The sequence below is a fragment of the Carettochelys insculpta genome, chromosome 18 (assembly GCF_033958435.1).
Source record: "Carettochelys insculpta isolate YL-2023 chromosome 18, ASM3395843v1, whole genome shotgun sequence".
Classification (NCBI taxonomy): domain Eukaryota; kingdom Metazoa; phylum Chordata; order Testudines; family Carettochelyidae; genus Carettochelys; species Carettochelys insculpta.
Genome location: NC_134154.1, coordinates 13,697,643 through 13,718,512, shown reverse-complemented (window position 1 = coordinate 13,718,512; position 20,870 = coordinate 13,697,643). Strand labels below are relative to the sequence as shown.

The window sequence follows — 20,870 nt, the reverse complement described above, 5'->3', positions numbered from 1 at the left end:
AAACTTCAGCTGGAATAACGCCACAAAAAGAAAAATATAGCACAGGAGTCCAAATTAGGAATTAGTAGGATCACCATATGTCTTTTGGGGATAGTTCCATTTTTTACACGCCATCCTGGATATCTCAGTTCTGTGGCAAAACTGGGTAGCTTTGTGCCTGCCAACTAATCATCCAATTGGTAAGAACAAATGGGACACCTATCCAGTTTTGCCAAAAAAGAGGGATGTGACCTCCCAAGAGGGTTTGTGGGGGAATGTTTGGGGGGGTCACACAAATCTTTAGCCAGGGGTGGAGGCTCAGGCTAGCCCTGCATGGGGATAGGGTTGAACAAGCTCTGCACAGTAACCTATTTTTATTTTGGGAAATTGGTTCAGGAGTGAGCAACTACTGTAATTTGTTGAAGTTGGGCAGTTGCATATTTCCTAGTGTATTAAAGATCATAGCAGGTTAAGATAAATATTTATGTTAAAAAGATTTCCAGAGTAATGATCTTAAATCAATTGTCTGACTGCAGCACCAATTTCTGTAGTCTTGTGCAGGTCTTTATACTGTAAAAGTTGAGAAATATATGGTTAAATAACGCATTCATTGTGCAGGAAAGAGAGTATATGGTTGTGCTTTATTGTCTCCACTGGCATTTCGTATCCTGATTTAGTACATTGAAGTAAATGGATTGAGTGTTAAAGTCCAATTTGTAAGTGCTACTTATTGTCTGTCTGGTATCTTTTGAAATTGTGAATATATTTTTAAAACGAACATCAGTAGCATAATCAGTTTCACACATACAGAATGGGAAACGACTGTCTGGGAAGGAGGATGGCTGAAAAGGATCTAGGGGTTATAGTGGACCACAAGTTAAATATGAGTCAACAGTGTGATGCTGCTGCAAAAAAAAGCAAACATGATTCCACTCTACTCTGTGCTGGTTAGGCCCCAGTTGGAGTGTTATTGTGTCAAGTTCTGGGTGCTGCATTTCAAGAAAGATGTGGAGAAATGGGAAAGGGTCCAGAAAAGAGCAACGAGACTGATCAAAGGTCCAGAGAACATGACCTATGAAGAAAGGCTGAGAGAATTGGGCTTGTTTAGTTTGGAGAAAAGAAGATTGAGGGAGGGGACATGATAGTGGTTTTCAGGTATCTAAAAGGGTGTCAGAAGGAGGAGGGAGAAAACTTGTTCTTCTTGGCCTCTGAGGAGAGAACAAGAAGCAATGGGCTTAAACTGCAGCAAGGGAGGTTTAGGTTGGACCTTAGTAAAAAGTTCCTTACTGTCATGGTGGTCAAACACTGGAATAACTTGCCTAGGGAGGTTGTAGAATCTCCATCTCTGGAGATATTTAAGAACAGGTTAGATAAATGTCTACCAGGGATGATCTAGACAGTACTTGGTCCTGCCATGAGGGCAGGGGGCTGGACTCAATGACCTCTCAAGGTCCCTTCCAGTCCTAGCATTTTATGATTCTATGATATTTGTTTACAGTGAATGTAGCATCTCAGTAATTGCTTTTTTGGCTGCAGGCTATTTTCATGAACTCCTGGAATTTCTCAGCTGCCTTCTGTAAACCAGCGAATGAAAAGCCCAATAGTGTACGACATCTCAAATAGCACTGCTGTTAATGGAGAGAATCTCGACTTGGTAGTTCACTTGGAGGAATTAATTTTCTTGGATCTAGATCACTTTTACCATGGACTCGTCATCTTTTCAGCAAAGTGCCCTGTTGGAGGACAGAGCTACCAATGAGGCCTCTTACAATTCCAAAGGACATCTGGATTATAAATCCAAATCATGTCTGCCAACCGAAGGAGCTGAAACTAATTGTGAGTTGTTTCATAAGAATTAGATTGTTTTCAGATTATACTCAGGTGTCTCTCTCTCTCTCATTTTATCATACGAAACATGTGGATTGTTGTTGTTTTGTTGGGTTCAGTAGTGTCCTGAGTTGCATAATACAGTAAACTCTTTCATATCTGGCAGCCCTGGGGCCAGGAGGTTGACAGATATTCAAATGCTCTGGATAATAGAGAGGTATACCTAACAATTCAAAACATTTAAAAAAAATTAGATAGTAAGAACCAAACAGATATATGCAGAGTACTTTATTTACAACAACAGTAGTATTGTACACTGTAAGCTTGTACTGTATTTGCTATATTTATTTGTATTTACTTTCACTATACTGTACTTATGGAAAACCTAACTAAAATTTACATATGGTCAAAATGTTGGTTATTTGAGAGTTCTGGATAATAGAATGCCAGATATGAAAGTGTTTACTGTACTATAGAATGTCTTGTGAATACTGTAAATCATCTGTTTTATATTTCTTCTGAATTTCTGTCTTTTTAATTTATATCTACTTCTAAATACTGTTTTTAAAGCCATTAATTATGAGAGGGATGGCGCCATCTGTTTAATTTTCTTCCCCTGAAATCAAGAGTCATTTAAGCACTTGTCTACACACCTAGAGTTATTCTGGAATGACTATGTGGACACACTGCCTTTTCTGGTTTAGCTTAATCCACAACATTGTAAAGTGGAAGGCTATGTCTACACGGTGCTCCCCCCAGGGCTGCTGCGAGCAGAGCTATGCAAAATGAGCTGCTCAGGATTGCAAATGGCATGCTATTTGCGTACTCCCAAAGCTCATTACTTTAGCCCCACAAGAGTTCAGTGTTGGCAGGCAAGGGTGCTGGCACTGTAGAGACCGTGTGGACGTGCCCCTGCCAGCTAAACCCCCCGCTATTGCCTGCCCCTCATGCCTTAAAGAAGAATTTCTAGTATGTTACACCATGGCAGGCAAACACTAGACCAGATATCAGCAATCTTTGTAGGCAGAGTGCTGAAATTTGATCTTTTGACCTCTGTGTACACCTATCCCTCGCTATATGAGCACAAGTGGTTCCCAACTTTCTGCTCGTAGGCGAAAAGTCATAAGAGGGACACTAAATTACCATTAAAATATATGTAAAAGTCTGATTGGTTCCTAGTGCTCCTAACTCAGTGAAGGAGTGGCAGCATGTGGTGCTGCTTTTGAAAGATAAGTGAACCTTGGGTTTGGGGGTTGGGGAGGGTTAAAGGCTGGAGACAGTTTGGGGCCCTGACCAGAAGGGTGGGTTAAAACCTGGTGGTGGGTTGGGTCTGTGAGGTGGGCAGGTTGGGTCTATGGGCGGGGAGGGTGGATGGGCAGGGTGGGGGTTCCGGCTGCAGCAGTTTGGGTGAGTGGGCTGGCAGCAGGGGGCATTAAGGTTGCTGTGGTTTGGGGTGTGCGGGGCCGGCAGGGGTGTTAAGGCCGTGGTGGGTTGGGTCTGTGGGGCTGGCGGGAGGGTCAGGCTGCGGCGGGTTGGAGCCGCGGGGTGGGTTAAGGCTCACATTAGCAGAGGGAGTTCACTTGTCCAGTGAACAAAGGTAAGTATCTATATCTCTCGTTTTAGCGAGTACTCGTAAGGAAAGTACATATTTAACAAGGGATGAGTATGCTGTACAAGTGATAGTGATACTCCTTAAAGTCACTAATAATCTTACTTACAAGTCCAGCTTTAATTAATTAATAAAGATGTAGAACTTGATCCTGTAGGAGGTGGTTGGTAGCATTAGCTGGTCTTTCGTTAATCCACAGGCAGCACGACTTCGAGCAAGGTCCTGGTTGCATGGGGGAGGAAGGGCCGGGCTGAGCATTTGCCTTGCATGCCGATGAGAACCGTCTCATGTGCCATAGGGTGCTGACCCCTGCACTAGATGTTTTTCGCTCAGGGAAGTGAGGCTTGTTTTCTCTCTTTTTTTCTTTTTTTTTTTTTTTTTCCTTTTAATAAAAAAGTTTCTGTGCTGCAAAAAATACAAATGTAGGTAATTATACCAGCAAAAAGTACTTTTGCAGTATACAGTAAAACCCTTTTATCCAACATGCTGGGAGAATAGTGGTTATTGGTAAACTAAAAGTCTACATCTACACTACAGAGATCTTTCGAAAGAAGCTCTTCCGGAAGATCTCTTCTATGTAGAAATCAAGTAGAAATCATAGAACTTTGTAGACATTCTTACAGTCTAAAGACCAATCCTATTATGTTTGTTTTTGGTAGTGTATGTAGGGTTGAATGGGATGCCAGTGTGAATTAATGTAATGTAACTTTTATTTTCAGCAGCTAGTACTAATGCCAACCAAGTGCCAAATGAAGGAGAGAGCCTGGAGATAAACAGCACAGGGGACACTTACCAGAATGGACCAGATGTTCTCTATCCTGACCTCCCTTTGTCTTTGGAACCCACTAGCAGTCCATGTGGGCAAGGGTCTCCAGGTGTGGCTGGTTTCCATGACAACCTAAGGAAGTCTCAGGGAACTAGTGCTGAGGGCGTAGTTCTTAGAAAAGAAGCTTTGCAGTCACTCAAACTAAGTCTTCCTATGCAAGAAACTGAATTGTGTAAGCATCTGTTTACTGTAGAGCCCCTGCTTCTCTTGCTGCCTAAAGCTTTTTTCTCTGAGCGTGTCTGCAGAATTCCCATGATATCACTTAAGCTTGAACTAAACTTTTTTTGCAGTGAATCTTTACTTCATTTTGGACTAAAATAATTTATTGCAATAAACTGCTTTCTGCTCCCAGTAAAGCATGTGCTTTAACATTTAAAAAGTTTGGTTGTTCTACTGCCTTGCACATTATAGTGGATAAGGAGCTGAATTGCCCTAGTATTTCCCACTTTGGAATTAATGGGTTGACACTGAAAAATTGACAATTGAGAATTTTAGGTTAAATAATAGCAAAAGCTTCTTAGAATGGGGTGCCTTAGTCTAGAATAGGTTCTCAAGAAAAGTAAGGGAAGCTGCATCATGTAGTTAATACAAGACAGGACACAATGCAAGAAAATGTACTATAGGGAACAATCTTAAACTAGCCTCTGAGTAGATTTTTCCTATTTCAGCTGTTGTATCAGAATTTGGATTCTAAAATATGTGGGATTTAGACGGTAAAGTGTTCTTGCTATTAGTGTGGAAAGATTTGTCTCAGATCACTCGATACAGTTGTGGCATTTGTAGATATAAAATGATTAAATTAAGCATTCTAATCAGTATGCATACAAAAGAATACTTTGGAGGATGGGGGAATATTCCTGAGCTGCATGCTAAGGGGCTATCCTTGTGAATGATGCTTGCTCTGCTTAAGCATGCATGTTGTATATACATTGCTGATGGGAATAGGGGTTAATGTGAGAATATTTTCCACCTTTTTTATGTTGCATTTGCTTTTTTAAAGTTTTCTGTGTGACTTCAGATGTAACTTTTGTGCCTAGGTTCAGCAGAGTCTTCACTCCCGTTGGAGAAAGAGGAACAAATCCGACTGCAGGCAAGAAGGCGTCTGGAAGAGCAACTCAAACAGTACAGAGTGAAAAGACACCAAGAAAGGGTAAAACCATTGCCACTGCTCCTCTTTCTAGGTGATCTCTTTGTGTCAGTGGGAAGCTAGGAAAATGAACCCCAGACCTGTCCTAAAGTGGCTGTTTCCTTGGCTTTAAACATTCAGTAACCTTCTAGCCAGGCATATGCATTTATTTCTTCTGCTTTTCTGTTTGTGTCACATTTTGCCTTCATTTGTATCACGTCAGTCTATAAAGGCAGCAAGGTTTTTAATAGTATTTTATTGAAGAAAGAGAATTTTTGATCTTAATTTTTTTCCTGCAATTTGAATGATCTGTGGTATATATTATGAATACCTGTTTACCATGGTCCACAACTTTGAGTAACTTCCATCACTCATTAAGAGTTTCACAAATAAATGATTGATTCTGGGTTTTGTGGTGGTAATTTTGGAAAGCCTAGCATGAAAAACAATATATATTTGAAGCAGCAGATATTGTAAATCTCTTGTTAAGAAGAGCATAGCCCTGAATAAGCTGCCAATACTGTCTTCAAAGAATGTATTGTCTGAGGTTTCCATTTATGCATGATCTGCAATAACTGTTCACTTTTAATTTTATACACACACATGCACATATCCACTCACTTTATTATTTGTTTATAGTGCAGGGGTGCTCAAACCCCACTGAAGACTTATGCCATTCTGCTGGACGGCACTAGTAAATTGTAGTAACAAACAGGCCCCTACCTAAAAAGCTTAAATCTCAAATACAAATATAGATGAAATCTAGGGGGAAAAAGGGGCATGATATCTAAGCTAAGGCCTTGTTCCTATGATAAGAGGTGCAGTCTAAACCTGAACAGAATGTACTGCGTAAGTAGCCCCATTGAACTCGTTAGAATCTGACCATGCAGGTGGTTACTAATGATTATGTTTTCAGGACAGTGGGCAGCAAGATCAGGATAATGATGGCACATGTCTTATTTCCTTGATTTACAAAAAAGAATAGGGTTATAGTGTAGGTGGAATGGTAGGAGCAGGTGGAAGAGGGATGTAATGTAGGGGATGGAGAATTGGAGAAGGAAGAAGAGGGTTGGAGAAGAGGATGATAGGCAGACTAAGCCCTTAGGAGACAAGTATTGAGTAAGGGATTCTACAGTTCATATCTGAGTAATGCGAAGTTGACCTTATTCTTATAATACTTCTTTGGTTATTTCTAAATGAAGTGTTTTTGCTCTGACATTTGTCTCGTAATGTGACATTTTATTCTAGTACTTATGAGTGTTTAGTTATATAAACTTCTTTGCTTCAGTCTTCACGGCTGAGGATGTTATAGAGGTTCCTAAATCTGAGCCAGCCTTTTTAGGTGACAAATCTGAGGAACTCTCCCAGATTGAAGTGACATTAGAGGAGGTTTTGGAGTTAATTGATAAGCTGAATAGTAACAAGTCTCCAGGACCAGACGTTATTCACCCAAGGGTTCTGAAAGAACTCAAATGTGAAACTGTGGAGTTATTAACAGTGGTTTGTAACTTATCCTTTAAATCCACTTCGGTACCCAGTGACTGGAAGACGGCCAATATAACGCCAATATTTAAAAAAGGCTCCAGAGGAGACCTTGGCAATTATAGACCGATAAGTCTAACATCAGTACCAGGCAAATTAGTAGAAACAATAGTAAAGAATAAAATTGCAAGGCATGTAGAAGAGCACGAATTGTTGGGCAAAAGTCAGCATGGCTTCTGCAGAGGGAAGTCATGTCTAACTAATCTATTAGAATTCTTTGAAGGGGTTAATAAACATGCGGACAAGGGGCACCCAGTGGACATAATATACCTAGATTTCCAGAAAGGCTTTGACACGGTCCCACACCAAAGGCTTTTATGTAAATTAGGCGGTCATGGGATAGGATGAAAGATCCTTTCATGGATCGGGAATTGGTTAAAAGACAGAAGACAAAGGGTTGGAATAAATGGTAAATTTTCACAATGGAGGGGGGTAACTAGTGGTGTTCCCCAGGGGTCAGTCCTGGGATTGATCCTGTTCAACTTGTTCATCAATGATCTAGAAAATGAGGTAAGCAGTGAGGTGGCAAAGTTTGCAGATGACACCAAGTTGTTCAGGACAGTCAAAACCAAAAGGGATTGTGAAGAACTACAAAAAGATCTCAGCAAACTGAGTGATTGGGCAGCAAAATGGCAAATGAAATTTAATGTGGGTAAGTGTAAGGTAATGCACATTGGAAAAAATAACCCAAATTACACGTACAACATGATGGGGTCAAATTTAGCTACGACAGATCAGGAAAGGGATCTTGGAGTTATAGTGGATAGTTCTCTGCAGACATCCACGCAGTGTGCAGCGGCAGTTAGTAAAGCAAATAGGATGTTAGGAATTATTAAAAAAGGGATAGATAATAAGACAAAAGATATCATACTTCCCCTATATAAAACTATGGTATGCCCACATCTTGAGTACTGTGTGCAGATGTGGTCTCCTCACCTCAAAAAAGATATATTGGCATTAGAAAAGGTACAGAAAAGGGCGACTAAGATGATTAGGGGTTTGGAACGGGTCCCATATGGGGAGAGGCTAGAGAGACTGGGACTTTTCAGTCTGGAAAAGAGGCGATTGAGGGGTGATATGATAGAGGTATATAAAATCATGAATGGTGTGGAGAAAGTGAACATAGAAAAATTATTTACCTTTTCCTATAATACAAGAACTAGGGGACACCAAATGAAATTGATGGGTAGTAGGTTCAAAACTAATAAAAGGAAATTTTTCTTCACACAGCGCACAGTCAACCTGTGGAACTCCTTGCCGGAGGAGGCTGTGAAGGCCAGGACTCTATTAGGGTTTAAAAAAGAGCTCGATAAATTTTTGCAGGTTAGGTCCAGAAATGGCTATTAGCCAGGGGTAAAGTACGGTGCCCTAGCCTTCAGTACAAGGGCAGGAGATGGATGGCAGGAGATAAATCACTTGATCATTGTCTTCTGTTCTCCTTCTCTGGGGCACCTGGTGTTGGCCACTGTCGGCAGACGGGATACTGGGCTGGATGGACCTTTGGTCTGACCCAGTATGGCCGTTCTTATGTTCTTATATATTCATGTAATCAGTATAATTGTATTTAATTTGTCTAATGTCAACATATAATTACATTCTGTAATTAGAATATGCAAAATTTATCTAATATTTTAAAGAGGGGAGGATATTTTAAAGTTTAAATCTTTGTAGTTGCATTTTATTTTTTAGGAAGTGCTAAATACAATTAGCATTCACTAACTTTACATAATTTTTTTTAAATGCACACACATCTAAATCATACGTGTTCTGAAAGGTATCTGAAAAAATCCATATTCTTTTGTTTTCTCATAATAAAAAAACCTTTGGGAAGATTAAAAATTGTTGTTGAGAGGCTGAAACTTTTATTGAGTTATACTACCTTTATGCAATATGCTCTTAGTTTTTTGCATTTTACGTAGATTATCTTCATCCTGTCAGCTCTGTCAGGTTAACTAGCGAATGAAGTTTGCTTGTTTGTGAAGTGCTTTGTAAGTCCAAGTGCTGTTGTACAAGGTTCAGTTCTTTTTTATACCTTTCTAAATAAAATGACAAGAAAAAAATTGATGGGAACTTAAGTGCAGTGTTCTACAGTTTTTGTTTGTTTCTGGTTTCTTTTAGTCCAGCTACTCTACATCCAGAAACCGGCCCTCTAGTACACTGGATCCTGAGCTGATGTTAAATCCAGAAATCTTGCCAAGGGCTAGCACTGTAGCTATGACAAAAGAGTATTCCTTCTTACGGACCAGTGTCCCACGGGGGCCAAAACTGGGGAGCTTGGGACTTCCATCCCCTTCAAAAGAGAGACGGAGCACCAAATCTTTCAAGTCAAGTAAGATCCGGTCCTTGGCTGATTACAGAACTGAAAATTCAGATCCTGCAATTGATATTAGGAACTTCGTCACTGCTGATTCATCTGGTGGCTTTCTAAAGCAAAACAGAAGTAGTCTGACTTCTGTCGTATCTGAGATCAGTCTCCACTCTGAAACAGAAGACCGACTGGAGAATTCCTCCGTGGCAGGAGACAGTGTTTCAGAAATTGACGGAAGCGAATTAGGAATAAGGCTGGATGGGAATGAGAGTGACAGCTCTACTTACAGCAGTGTTTCAGGAAGGGGTCCGTGTAGCATTTTAGTGAATGAAGAATGCAAACAGGGCATTTCTTACATAGTAAATGGCCAGGAGATCCCTCAAGATGGAGTTGGGCAATTTCCTTCCATCAGGGAATTATTGCAGGCTGCAGCTGCAGAGCATCATGCCCAGGAAAAGGAAGTTAATGGAGAAGTGCGGAGTCGGAGAGACAGTATTTCGAGCAGGTAAGATATGTCTAAAGATGCAGTTATCAAAACAACTTATAATTGTTTTTTCTAAATTTGTACTTGTCTTTAGAAGTAATAGCAACTTCCCAAATTTTTAGAGCAAAATCAGTTGTCAGTGAATAATCACAATCTGTACCTAATCCTGAATGTGACAGGATCAAAAAAAGCAGGAGTTCTTGTCCATTTTCTCTGAACTTTCCGGTTATGCTGAGTAATTGATACTGGGGAGGAGAATGGGATATTCCGTGCTGAATAGCTCTTCTTTCCCTTGAGGTGTATGTAAAAAATCTTTTGGTAAAGGGATATTTAGATTCTGAGGTTAGCCCATTACTTTCTTTCCTGGAAAATTGAGCCCCATTGGCTGGGTCTACACGTGCATTCCTCTTTAAAAAGAGGCATGCGAATGACATGCAGATGTACATATTTTGCACCGGATTTGCATATTCTTTCAAAAGAAGAAAATTGGTGTAGACGTGGCTCTTTTGAAAGCAAGCCCCATCTTCGAAAGAACCCTTCTTCGCTTTTTTAAATGGGAAGAAGGGTTCTTTGGAAGATGTGGGTTTACTTTCGAAAGAGCTGAGTCTATACTGCTTTTCTTCTTTCAAAAGAATATGCAAATGAGGTGCCCAATATGTAAATGTGCACCTCATTTGCATTGTCAGATTCCCTCATTTGCACACCTCTTTCGAAAGGGCAATGCAAGGGTAGACAGAGCCATTATGGCTATATCTACACTAGCCCCTGCCTTTCGAAAGGGGGATGCCAGTGAGACACTTTGTCAGATGCTAATAAGGTGCCACCATGAATGTGCAGCACCACATTAGCATAATGCCGGGTGCGGCGATTTGAAAGTGCTGCTTTTGAATTGCGCGCCGCCTGTGTAGATGGGAACCTTTTGAAAGGAGGACCACCCCCAGTCTTTGAAAGCCCCTTATTCCTAAAACCAAATAGGAATAAGGGGCCTTCGAAGACTGGGGGGGGTCCTTTCAAAAGGCCCCCATCTACACGGGCGGCGCGTGATTCGAAAGCGGCACTTTCAAATCACTGTGGCAGGCATTATACTAATGAGGTGCTGCATATTCATTGAGCACCTTATTAGCATCTGCCAAAGTGCCTCATGAGCATCTCCTTTCAAAAGGTGGGGGTTAATGTAGAAATAGCCTATCTGTTGGTTTTGGGGAATTCACAGAGCTCCCAATCCAGCGTTTGGCACGGCAGTTATTTTTGTCTGTCAAGTGGCAAGTGAAATTTATTAAGTTCTTTTTGCTGAGTTTTTCACAGACCTAAAAAGACTGGCAAAATTCTAGCTCATTTAGAACTGCATTATTTAGTGGAGTCTGAACAACTTGTAATTGCAGCTTCACTTCTCCTGTACATAAGTGATTATAAAAAATCCTAATTCTCTAAATGTGTGTGGTTTCTATCTCCAGTGTGTCTATGGAAAGCTCTGTCGCAGGAACTCATGATGAAATGTTGCAGGTCCTAAAAGAGAAGATGAGACTTGAAGGACAGCTTGAAACACTGTCATTAGAAGCTAATCAGGTAGGAAATGAATCTGAATTTCTGTGTTTAATAAACTACTACCATACACTAATTAAAAATTTGAAATACCTCACACGTGTTCTGAGAGGAGGTTGTAAAAAGTGTTGCATAATATAAATAACAAGTCTGTTTATTTAAAATAAAGCTCTTAAATCTGAAGCTAAACCCCCACTCCCCGAAGCTCTCCAGAAGAGAGAGGGTAGACTAAAAGGAGAAGTAATAAAGTGTGTTGAGCCCATTATTGGCTCAATATTTATGTTTTCCCTTAAAGTGGGTGGCAGTTTCAGACTTAAAAAGGAGAAATGGAAAAAGAGTGAAGTTAAGGACAGTAGTGGACAAACAGTAGGGGAATCAGGGCAGAGAAATGATCACATGCAAGCATAAGATGGGTATTTAAAGCAAGACTGTCTATGTCTAGAAGGCTATCAAGTACCAACTCCCAGTGTCTGTTTTTAAAGAGTTTATACAAAATATACTGCACCTTTATCTATATTTTTCTTGCATATGTGAGACATTTGTTAAATATAGTGCAGATTTTTTCTTAACTTTACAAATATTATCCAGCATAGCAAAATATTTTGGGGCAGCTGACTGTTTTGGACAGCATTAATATCTTTCTATGTTTCTTGCTAGCATGCTATACTTACTTATTAGATTCTCCCAAAATTATTTATTGTTCGGATTTGTGTAGGCACTTAAAGAGAAGACTGAGCTGCAAGCCCAGCTTGCAGCTTTGAATATGAAGCTTCAGACACAGATGCAGCACAGCCAGAGCAGCCAACAGAAGCAGGATTCTTTAAGCTCAGAAGTAGCTACCTTAAAGCAATCTTGCTGGGATCTGGAACGAGCTATGGCTGATCTGCAGAATACCTTGGAAGCCAAGAATGCTAGCTTGGCTTCCTCAAATAATGACCTGCAACTGGCAGAGGAACAGTACCAGAGACTCATGGGAAAAGTTGAAGATATGCAGAAAAATATCCTCAGCAAAGATAGCACAGGTGAGCTGATGTAAACTTGAATCTTCAGAAATATTTTCCAGTTCCACAAGCAATTTCATTAAATCTTACATGAGTAATTGATAGAGCCCACATGAAGAAAATCCCTTGCAAACAAGAAAATGATTAGCTTGCTGTGTAGCATAACATTGCTTACTGGTCTTTCTGGATAATATTTTCCTCTTCAGGCAAGGAAGAAATTGGTTTTTAAAAAGGAGGGAATAGGGAGCAATTATTAACTTGGACCTCATTGATATCCACTTCTTATGTGCACGGTTATATATTTTATTATTGCTATTTTCTTGTTTTGCATTAGAAGAGTTCCCATAATGTGCTAGCGACCTACAACCTATGGCTCCGGAACCTCATGCAGCTCTTTGAGGACTTCTTTGTGGCTCCTGACACTATAATTGCAAAGTTTAAAAAAACCCTCCAGATTATTTTTAATAAACGCTGAACATCTAAAAGCCCAGCAATGAGCCCAACTCATATCTAAATAGCAAATGATGTGATCCCAAAATGTTGGATAACTCCCTCTTTAATACATACTGTGAGATACGATAAGATACTGTATCTGTTTTGATTGTGTTGCTAATAAAGCTTTGATTTTGAAAAGGGAGCTTGTGGCACTCATGCTGTGAAGGGCAACATACATTTAAAAAAAAACAAATTAAACGTGAAATAAAATTGGCATAATTAAAGTGGGTTCAGGAGTGAAAGTCAGGAAGATGGTACAAACACATATGTAAAGTGTGAGGAAATCGAATATGTAAATAGTCTGTGAATGTCCTGCAGTAAATGTATTGCATTACAAAACAGTGCGTGCGTGCGCTGCTCTTATAGGCTGTCTCTACACGTGCCCCAAACTTCGAAATGGCCATGCAAATGGCCATTTCGAAGTTTACTAATGAGCTCATGGGAATAAGGGGACTTCGAAGTAGGCGGCATCCTTTCGAAAAGGAGCCCCGTCTGGACGCGCCGCGCGGCGGCAAGGAGCGTCAATTTCGAAGCGCGGCTGCCACCCGCATGCTAATGAAGCGCTGAATATGCATTTCAGCGCTTCATTAGTAAACTTCGAAATGGCCATTTGCATGGCCATTTCGAAGTTTGGGGCACGTGTAGACGTAGCCATAATGAGTTACAAAAGGTGTGGTTTGATGTTGCTTATTAAGAACCACCTGGTATTTACATGCATTGTGGCTCTCGAATTATTGATTTTTTTTTTTTTTTTTTTTTTTTTAAATCAAATTTGAAAAAAACAGCTGCTCTTGCTGTTTTGGTTGCTGACTCCTCTGCTAGGTGGTAACTGGATGCAAAGGAAGTCAGTCTGCTGTCTAAAAATAGTTTGACAATTCACTAACAAGTTGTTTCTCCTGAGGGAGATTGGCGGCAAGATGCATATTTTGGTTAGGGTCAAGTATCCTTTCTGTTTCCCAGACATGTGCATGATCCCCAGTCCTTTACTTATTTTCTCTCTTTTTTTTATGCTACTGAGGAATTTTGCACATGCAAAGAAGCGACGTCAAAAGCCATATTCTGTTAATGACCCTAATTCTGTGGGCTCTGGAATTTCTTCTAGTTTGTGAGAATGGATGTTCTTTGTTATACAGACACACTTCTATTAAAAAGATGACTGGACAAATTTGCTGAAGGTTCACCACTAAACTTAAAGCAATAAACCGCACATAGCAGTAACATAGTTTAACTTGTATTTTTCCTTTGGTTAGTTCACAGTCTGCGACAGCAAATGGCTTCCTTACAGAACCAGCTTCAGCAGGTGCAGTTAGAACGGACCACCCTGACTAATAATCTAAAAGCATCTCAAGCAGAAATCGCGTTGCTGCAAAATGTGCGGCAGTGGTACCATCAGCAGTTGGCGTTAGCACAGGAGGCGCGTGTTAGACTACAGAGTGAGATGGCCAATATACAGGTAAATGTGTGAGCTTTCCGCAACCTCACTACTTTCTTTCTTACGTTAGCTGTGGCCAGTGGATAATTTGTTAACAGACTTTTAAGGAGGGTCCAGTCTCATTTCTTTCTTTATGTAATGCTGTACTTTTTACTGGTCATCATTAGACATTAGTTCAAGTCTAATACTGAGGCATAAACTTAAACAATGCACATGCTGAGAAGCTTATTAAGCTTTCTCATGAATGTAGATCTGTAAAGCCATTATGTGACAGCTCAGGCCCAGATAGACTGAGTCATCTGCCTTGGAACTTTTTTCATTATCAACCCATGTTTTGAATATTTGTATTAATTTGAGACCTTTCTTTACTGCAGGCTGGGCAAATGACCCAAGCAGGTATGTTGGAGCATCTCAAGCTGGAAAATGTTGCATTGTCTCATCAGCTAACAGAGACCCAGCACAGATCCATCAAAGAAAAGGAACGTATTGCAGCACAGCTGCAAAATATTGAGGTAGGATTTGTAGATTGCCTATGTGTATTATGTTTGGTTGTTCAAGTTTTATATTCCCGTGTAGCGATCATTGTATTTTCAGATTCAGGAAGACGGTATTTACAGTAGCAGAAGTTATTATAGTATGAGTTCATCCAATTGCTGTATATTTTGCATGACCAAAGAGCCTTTTCAAATTTACATTCCCCTCAGGCAAGTGTTACTTATCCAAATTTTAAAATTACATGAAGATTCTTGCTAAGTAAAAAGGAAATAGTCGAACTGTTTAGGACTTTCCTGTTTGTTGAAAAGAGAGATTGATGACAGGTCTAATTGTAACACCCTGGATTGTGTCTACACATGCCCCTCCCTTTCAGAAGGGACATGTAAATGACATGGATTGGAACTGGTTAATGAGGTGCTGATATGAATATTCCGCACCTCATTAGCATAATGACAGCAAGTCCTGCTTTCAAAATACAAACTGGCCCTATAGACTCGGAAACTTCAAAATAAACCCCACACTTCGAAATTTCCTTATTCCCAAAACAGATTGGGAATAAGGGAGTTTCAATGTCTGGGTTTATTTTGAAGCTCCTGTGTCTACCCGGCCAGTTTGTGTTTCGAACACAGCACTTTTGAAGCACATCTGGCTGTTGTTATGCTAATGAGGTGCTGAATATTCATATCAGTGCCTCATTAACCAGTTTCAGTGTGTCATTTACGTGCCCTTTCCAAAGGGGAGGGGCATGTGTAGCCATGGCTCCTCTGATGAAAGTGAAATGGAGCATTATAGAGTGGAACCTGTAGTCTCAAAGGGCCATGTATTATATCTGAGATGAGCCATGTGATATATTGGAAAATTTAATGAACTACACTTTGGCCACCCTGTTAGAAACAATATACATGAAGTGATATCGCTCTGAAATATGCGCCACAGATAAATTCTACTGAAACTAGAATCCTCATGCTAGCACTCTATTACTAAATATTGAGAAATCCAGTTAATACTGTGGCTGATCTAAAACACCTTACCCATTTAAACATGGGTTAACATTTCAAGAATGTCATCCAAAACCAAAGGTGGGTGGTAAAAATTCATGTTTGCTATTGCAAAGTAACATTATATTTATTTAAATTGGGTTTGAATGGAGCGCTTTAACTAAACTGGTTATATCCCTTTAAGCCTGTTAAAATGTCTCATACTTAAGGCTTATCCTTCCTTCCCGTCTTCTAACGGGGGGCAGGGGGGGAAGGTTTAATAAAACTTCCAAAAGAACTTAACTCCTAAACTTTAACAGGACACACATGGGTTCCCTTTCCCTTCTGCCACTTCTGTACTCACAAACCAGCTGGAGACTTCTGCTTTGGGGCGCTTAACCTTACTTCATATTGGCAGTATCAGTTCCCACCACCTTCTATGTACAGACATGTTTCAGACTTGCAGATTCAGGGATTGCTAGCTTCTGTCTGCTCTCTTTCCTCCACTCCCCCCCCCACCACTTTCTACGTGCCAGCCTTATGTAGTCCTGTGTTTAATGAGACCAGCAGCAACTTCCCCGTTTCCATTTAGGTTTGGGCTTGCTCAGCCACTGTCAGTTAACTTTTCTTATTTGGAGCTGGTGTGACACAGGACTTCCTAGCCCACCCCCACCCCCCGTCATGCTTTGTTTTCAGAAATTACTTAGGAAGTTAAGTCCCATTGAATATCAGTGAGATTTAGACTCAAGTACCCAATTGGTCTTGAAAATTTTATTCTGTGACTGTAGCGATGTTTGGGCTTCCCTTCTGGTGTATTTTTTACATGCTATTTTCTGAGTTATTAAAAAATTGAAACGCATGTAGTCAGAATTCAGTCTGTTACAAATGTCCAACATGCATGCTAGTCATGCCAAGGGATTCATTCTAGGAAGCCCAGTAATGTTAAAATACTGAGTAGATAAGTTTGCTATGGCTGTGGCTATATCAGAGGGTTTTGTCGGCAAAACCTGGGGAGCGTTCAGATTCCCAAGGCTTTCTGTCAACAAATCGACAGAATGCAGCACTTTTGTCAACAGTCTTATCCCAGTCAACATGAGGCATAACGCCTCTGTCAGCAGAAAGTCGGTCTGGATGTTCCAGAGGGCCTTCTGCCAACAATGCGGCTTCAGGGGCATCGGACAGCTCTGTCTGTTTTGTCAAGAGAGCGGCCGGGCAGTCTGGCCGCTCTCTGTCGACAGAGCAGATTGCTTTTGCGACCCGATTGGCAGTTTGGCAGATATCTTCCAACAAAAACTTCTGTCTACAAATTGCTGTAATCTAAACGTAGCCTTTGAGAGCTCCAGGGTGATAACACAGACAATTGAATAATGTTACTTTGTTCTCCAACACCTTGTCTAGTATTTTTAAATCCATCTCATTTTATATTTTTACCCTATTCCTATTTCCTTTTTAAATGCTTTCTACTTTTTCTGTGCAGGCTGACATGTTAGATCAAGAAGCTGCATTTGTACAGATCCAGGAAGCTAAAACTATGGTGGAAGAGGACCTGCAGAGAAGGCTGGAGGAGTTTGAGGATGAGCGAGAACAACTGCAGAAAATGGCTGATTCTGCAGCAATGCTGGAACAAGAACTGGAGCAGGTAGACTTGATTATTGGCTAGCTTCCTGGAGAATATTTACATTGAAAGACTAATGCAGGGCTGGGGAACCTATGGCCCGGATTCAGCCTGTGAGGCTCAGGGCTAGCCCCCTTCCGCCCTGGAATGGGAAGCTTTTCCTGAAACTCCAGCCTCTTTGTTCTCCCTATGCCCTGTGTGGATGGATCCCTGAGCCAGCACTGGCTTCCCACTGTGGGGGAGGAGAGGAGCCCTGAGCTTCACAGGCCAGCTCTGGGAAGTGGGGGTTGGATCTGGCACCCAGGTTTTACCTGACACGAGGAGGAAGCAGCTCTGTTCACTGCCATTCCCCCTCCCTGGGTGGGAGAATGGCAGAGCAGGCCTGCAGACAGTTCCCCTTCTGCTCCCATCTGTTGGAGCAGTGGAGGGTGGTGCCCGGGAGTAGAGGGAGGCGTGGAGCCATGTGTGCCCCCTCATCCCGCTCCCAGCCAGCTTCTGCATCCTTCCTCTCATGCAGCCCCCACACTGCCAGGTCGCTCTTAAACCTTACCTCCCTCCTGGACTCAACACATCCACACCCATCCCATCCTTCTCCCCAGCAGCCCCTTCCCTCACACTGAACCCCTTATTTTTCACCCCCACCCCAAAGCCTAGGAGAGCCCACAAAATCTACTAGTCCCAGATTCCTGAAAGAGTTAATTTGGCCTGGGGAAGCTCTGAACACAAATCCTCCCTCCTCTCACCCATAGGGCTGGAGCATGAGGGGAGTGAGGTGTCAGTTGGGGACCAAATCAGGGTTGGTTTTTTTTTTTCTCCTCATTTTTATGTAGCTCTCAATTTTTATAAACATAATTTTTCGCCCTGTGGATCCATGGCCCCAACTCAAAAGATTCCCCACACCTATTGTAATACATGGATTTTAAGTTGTGTGTGTAAAGCGACTGAATTAGTGCTCTAAAAATAAGTGTCTCATTCAGTTCCGGCTCATATTTGCTCAGTTACCTGTAAAGAGAATCAACTTCTAACCACCAGCCTTCAAACTCTACCTGGGATCAGAAAGTTAAAGCTTTATTTTTCCAGCTCATGCATCCTTAACGATAATACTAAAGATCTGGCAATTCAGAGTAGAGTTAGCACTTCTTTTGAGGTGTGAATTAAAATAGAATTGAGCTTCCTTTCTGTGATTGTAGGTCTGCAGTACCAAAAAAACTACATAATAGTAAAAGTTAGCTGTGTTAGTGAATTTTGCAGATGATTTTGCACGTATGGAAGGTGTGCAGCCCTGTTTTTAAAAATTTGTCCTTTTTAGATAGTCAGTTTCCTGAGTGTAGCATGACTTTAAACTAGTGTTTTTTCTAAAGGATTTATTTTATGTTGTTGGATGATGCATGTGCAGGGGAATGAGTGTCCTTGTGTGTGATAGAACTTAATGTTATGGCCAAAAAGGATGTGTAAGAGTAATGGTCTTTTAAGCCAAAGCTAACATTTATAGTCCTACTGGGCACTTCCTTAAAATAAGGATTTAAAAGGTCATAAAGTATAATATATAGTCTGTCTGCTCAGTAGTGTTTTAGCAGTAGCACAGAATGGCTCCAATGTAATAAACACTGTGAATAGAGAGAATCAGTGAAAGATAAAAATCACTGTCATCTTTCTTTAGTTATTTCCTTCTAGTCCGGGTTGTCCAGTATGTTTGTCACTTGCCACATGTGGTGAATAGGACACTGTTGTGGTGAATAAGGAGAGGGGGCCACCTGCGGCTCTTGGAGCCTTTAAATACATCTTTTCTTGAGAGCTGTATGCAAGTAGTGCCATCTGCCCGCTTTGTGCACGCAGCCCACTGCTTGGTGGGAGAAGCGTGTGGCGGCAGCAGGGGCCCCGGTGGCTCTGATGAGTCACCAATGTTGAATTTGAACAGGAGACTTTGGATACCTGGCTCTGGGGGAGGGGGAAGGGCATTTATTTAGAGTGGGGCATGCTGGGAGTGCCTGGCTCTATAAAGTTTTGTATAATATGGCAAATATGGAAAGATGACAATCATGAGGGTGCAATCTTTGAATTCCTATTGGACACAGCTGTTCTAGTCCCTCAAAGATATTAGAGTATTTTATTTTTTAAAATTACATTGTTAAATAAAAGTGGATTTTGTAGTTTTAAAATTCACCTCAGATTGAATCTTTAAAAAAAAACAAAACCCCTTTTTTTTTTCTAGGTGAAATTGACTTTGCATCAGCGAGATCTCCAGCTTGAATCTTTACAGCAGGAGCATCTAGAACTCATGAAGCAGCTCACCTTAACCCAAGAAACATTGCACACTAAAGAGCAGTCCCTAAATGACCTACAGACTCAATATGATGAGCTAGTGGCCAAGTTAGAGGAATTCCAAGGTGATGTTCTTTCCAAGGACGACATGATCCAATATTTGCAGAATGAGAAGATTGTTTTAGAGGTAGCTCTGCAGGCAGCAAAAGCAAGCAAAGAAGAACTCGATGAAGGAGCGAAATACTTAGGTGAAGGTACTGAAGCAGCATCAGAAATATTGGAGCAGCTGAGACAAGAAATAGCTATAAAGTCAAGCCAGGTAATGAATTTCTGAAATTATTCTGTTGTAAATAAATATAAATTTTGACACAGGCTTGTAATAAGAGTCAAATAGATGACTGGAGCATTGCAAACTGAGGGTGTTACTGTTATGTGCATATGAACTAAAATCTAGAGAACAGGAATAAATCTCTAGCAGTTTTATGACTGTTCCTCAGTAGTGAATATTGTTCATTTATTATTCTGTTTATCAGTGGAATGTTCCTTATTTATTGTGATTTTATATCCATGCGTGTGCATCTGGATTAATGAATTTTCCAGTGCACAGCTGAGTAGTTATTGCATCGTAAGGATTTAATAAACTAGATTTGTTCTGTGCCAGGAGATGCAGATTCATGTCTAATATCAATTTTTAAAATTTATAGGTTTAGAACTTTTTGTGTAAAGTGAACTTTTCAAAAACAATATTCTTAGTTTGCTGTGTTCATGTGGCATTCGTGGCCAAAGAACATTTCTCTATGCATACATTAAAGTTAGATTCTCTGTGGGTGCTCTTTTAGGAACTGTTGGTAGCTGCTTCCCACTTAAAACATACCAGATTTCATTTTTGTCCATATGTGCTCTGTGCTAACAGAAGTTTCCAGATTTCGTTTTTCTTTTTGTGCATCAGTTTGTCAGACAAGGTGTTCTGTCTGTTTATGTTCTTTTATGCACACTTTAATCCCATTTGGAACTTCAACTAAACAAATCTCTTTTCTCATAATCAATCTTGGACCCATAATTTGTGTAGTATATCTCAAACTGGAGAGCAGAGTAGAAAATCCACATTTCTACTGGTGGCTTGCTCTGAGACCTAGTAAAGAGTCCCCATTTGATGGAAGGAGGGGAGTTGAGACTATTGATCACGGAAGTCCGAAGTACCTCTGCTGGTACATCTTGTCTGACTACATTTTTTTTAGCTTTATCAATTATGACACAGCTGCTACTTATTTTGCTTTTTATCTTGTGTGTAAACTTGAACCTCTGTCATCTGGATACGTTATATGAGGGGTAACCTACTAGTTAGGGACT

At 40.7% G+C, this 20,870-nt stretch overlaps 1 protein-coding gene across 5 annotated transcripts in view; it reads left to right on the top strand.

Moving 5' to 3' along the window:
• Positions 1 to 20,870, top strand: part of GOLGA3 (golgin A3) — a 46,653-nt gene that overhangs the window by 3,767 nt on the left and 22,016 nt on the right. For 2 of the 5 annotated variants that reach the window (XM_075012352.1, XM_075012351.1), the window contains exons 2-11: positions 1,516 to 1,815; positions 4,135 to 4,290; positions 5,279 to 5,391; positions 9,028 to 9,722; positions 11,156 to 11,267; positions 11,959 to 12,265; positions 13,990 to 14,192; positions 14,546 to 14,683; positions 17,121 to 17,282; positions 19,471 to 19,839. In XM_075012352.1, coding sequence (XP_074868453.1) covers positions 1,683 to 1,815; positions 4,135 to 4,290; positions 5,279 to 5,391; positions 9,028 to 9,722; positions 11,156 to 11,267; positions 11,959 to 12,265; positions 13,990 to 14,192; positions 14,546 to 14,683; positions 17,121 to 17,282; positions 19,471 to 19,839 — 2,388 coding nt within the window. In that variant the 5' untranslated portion in view covers positions 1,516 to 1,682. Of the gene's footprint in view, positions 1 to 1,515; positions 1,816 to 4,134; positions 4,414 to 5,278; positions 5,392 to 9,027; positions 9,723 to 11,155; positions 11,268 to 11,958; positions 12,266 to 13,989; positions 14,193 to 14,545; positions 14,684 to 17,120; positions 17,283 to 19,470; positions 19,840 to 20,870 lie in introns of all 5 variants that reach the window. The other 3 variants (XM_075012350.1, XM_075012348.1, XM_075012349.1) reach the window with 2 other exon arrangements.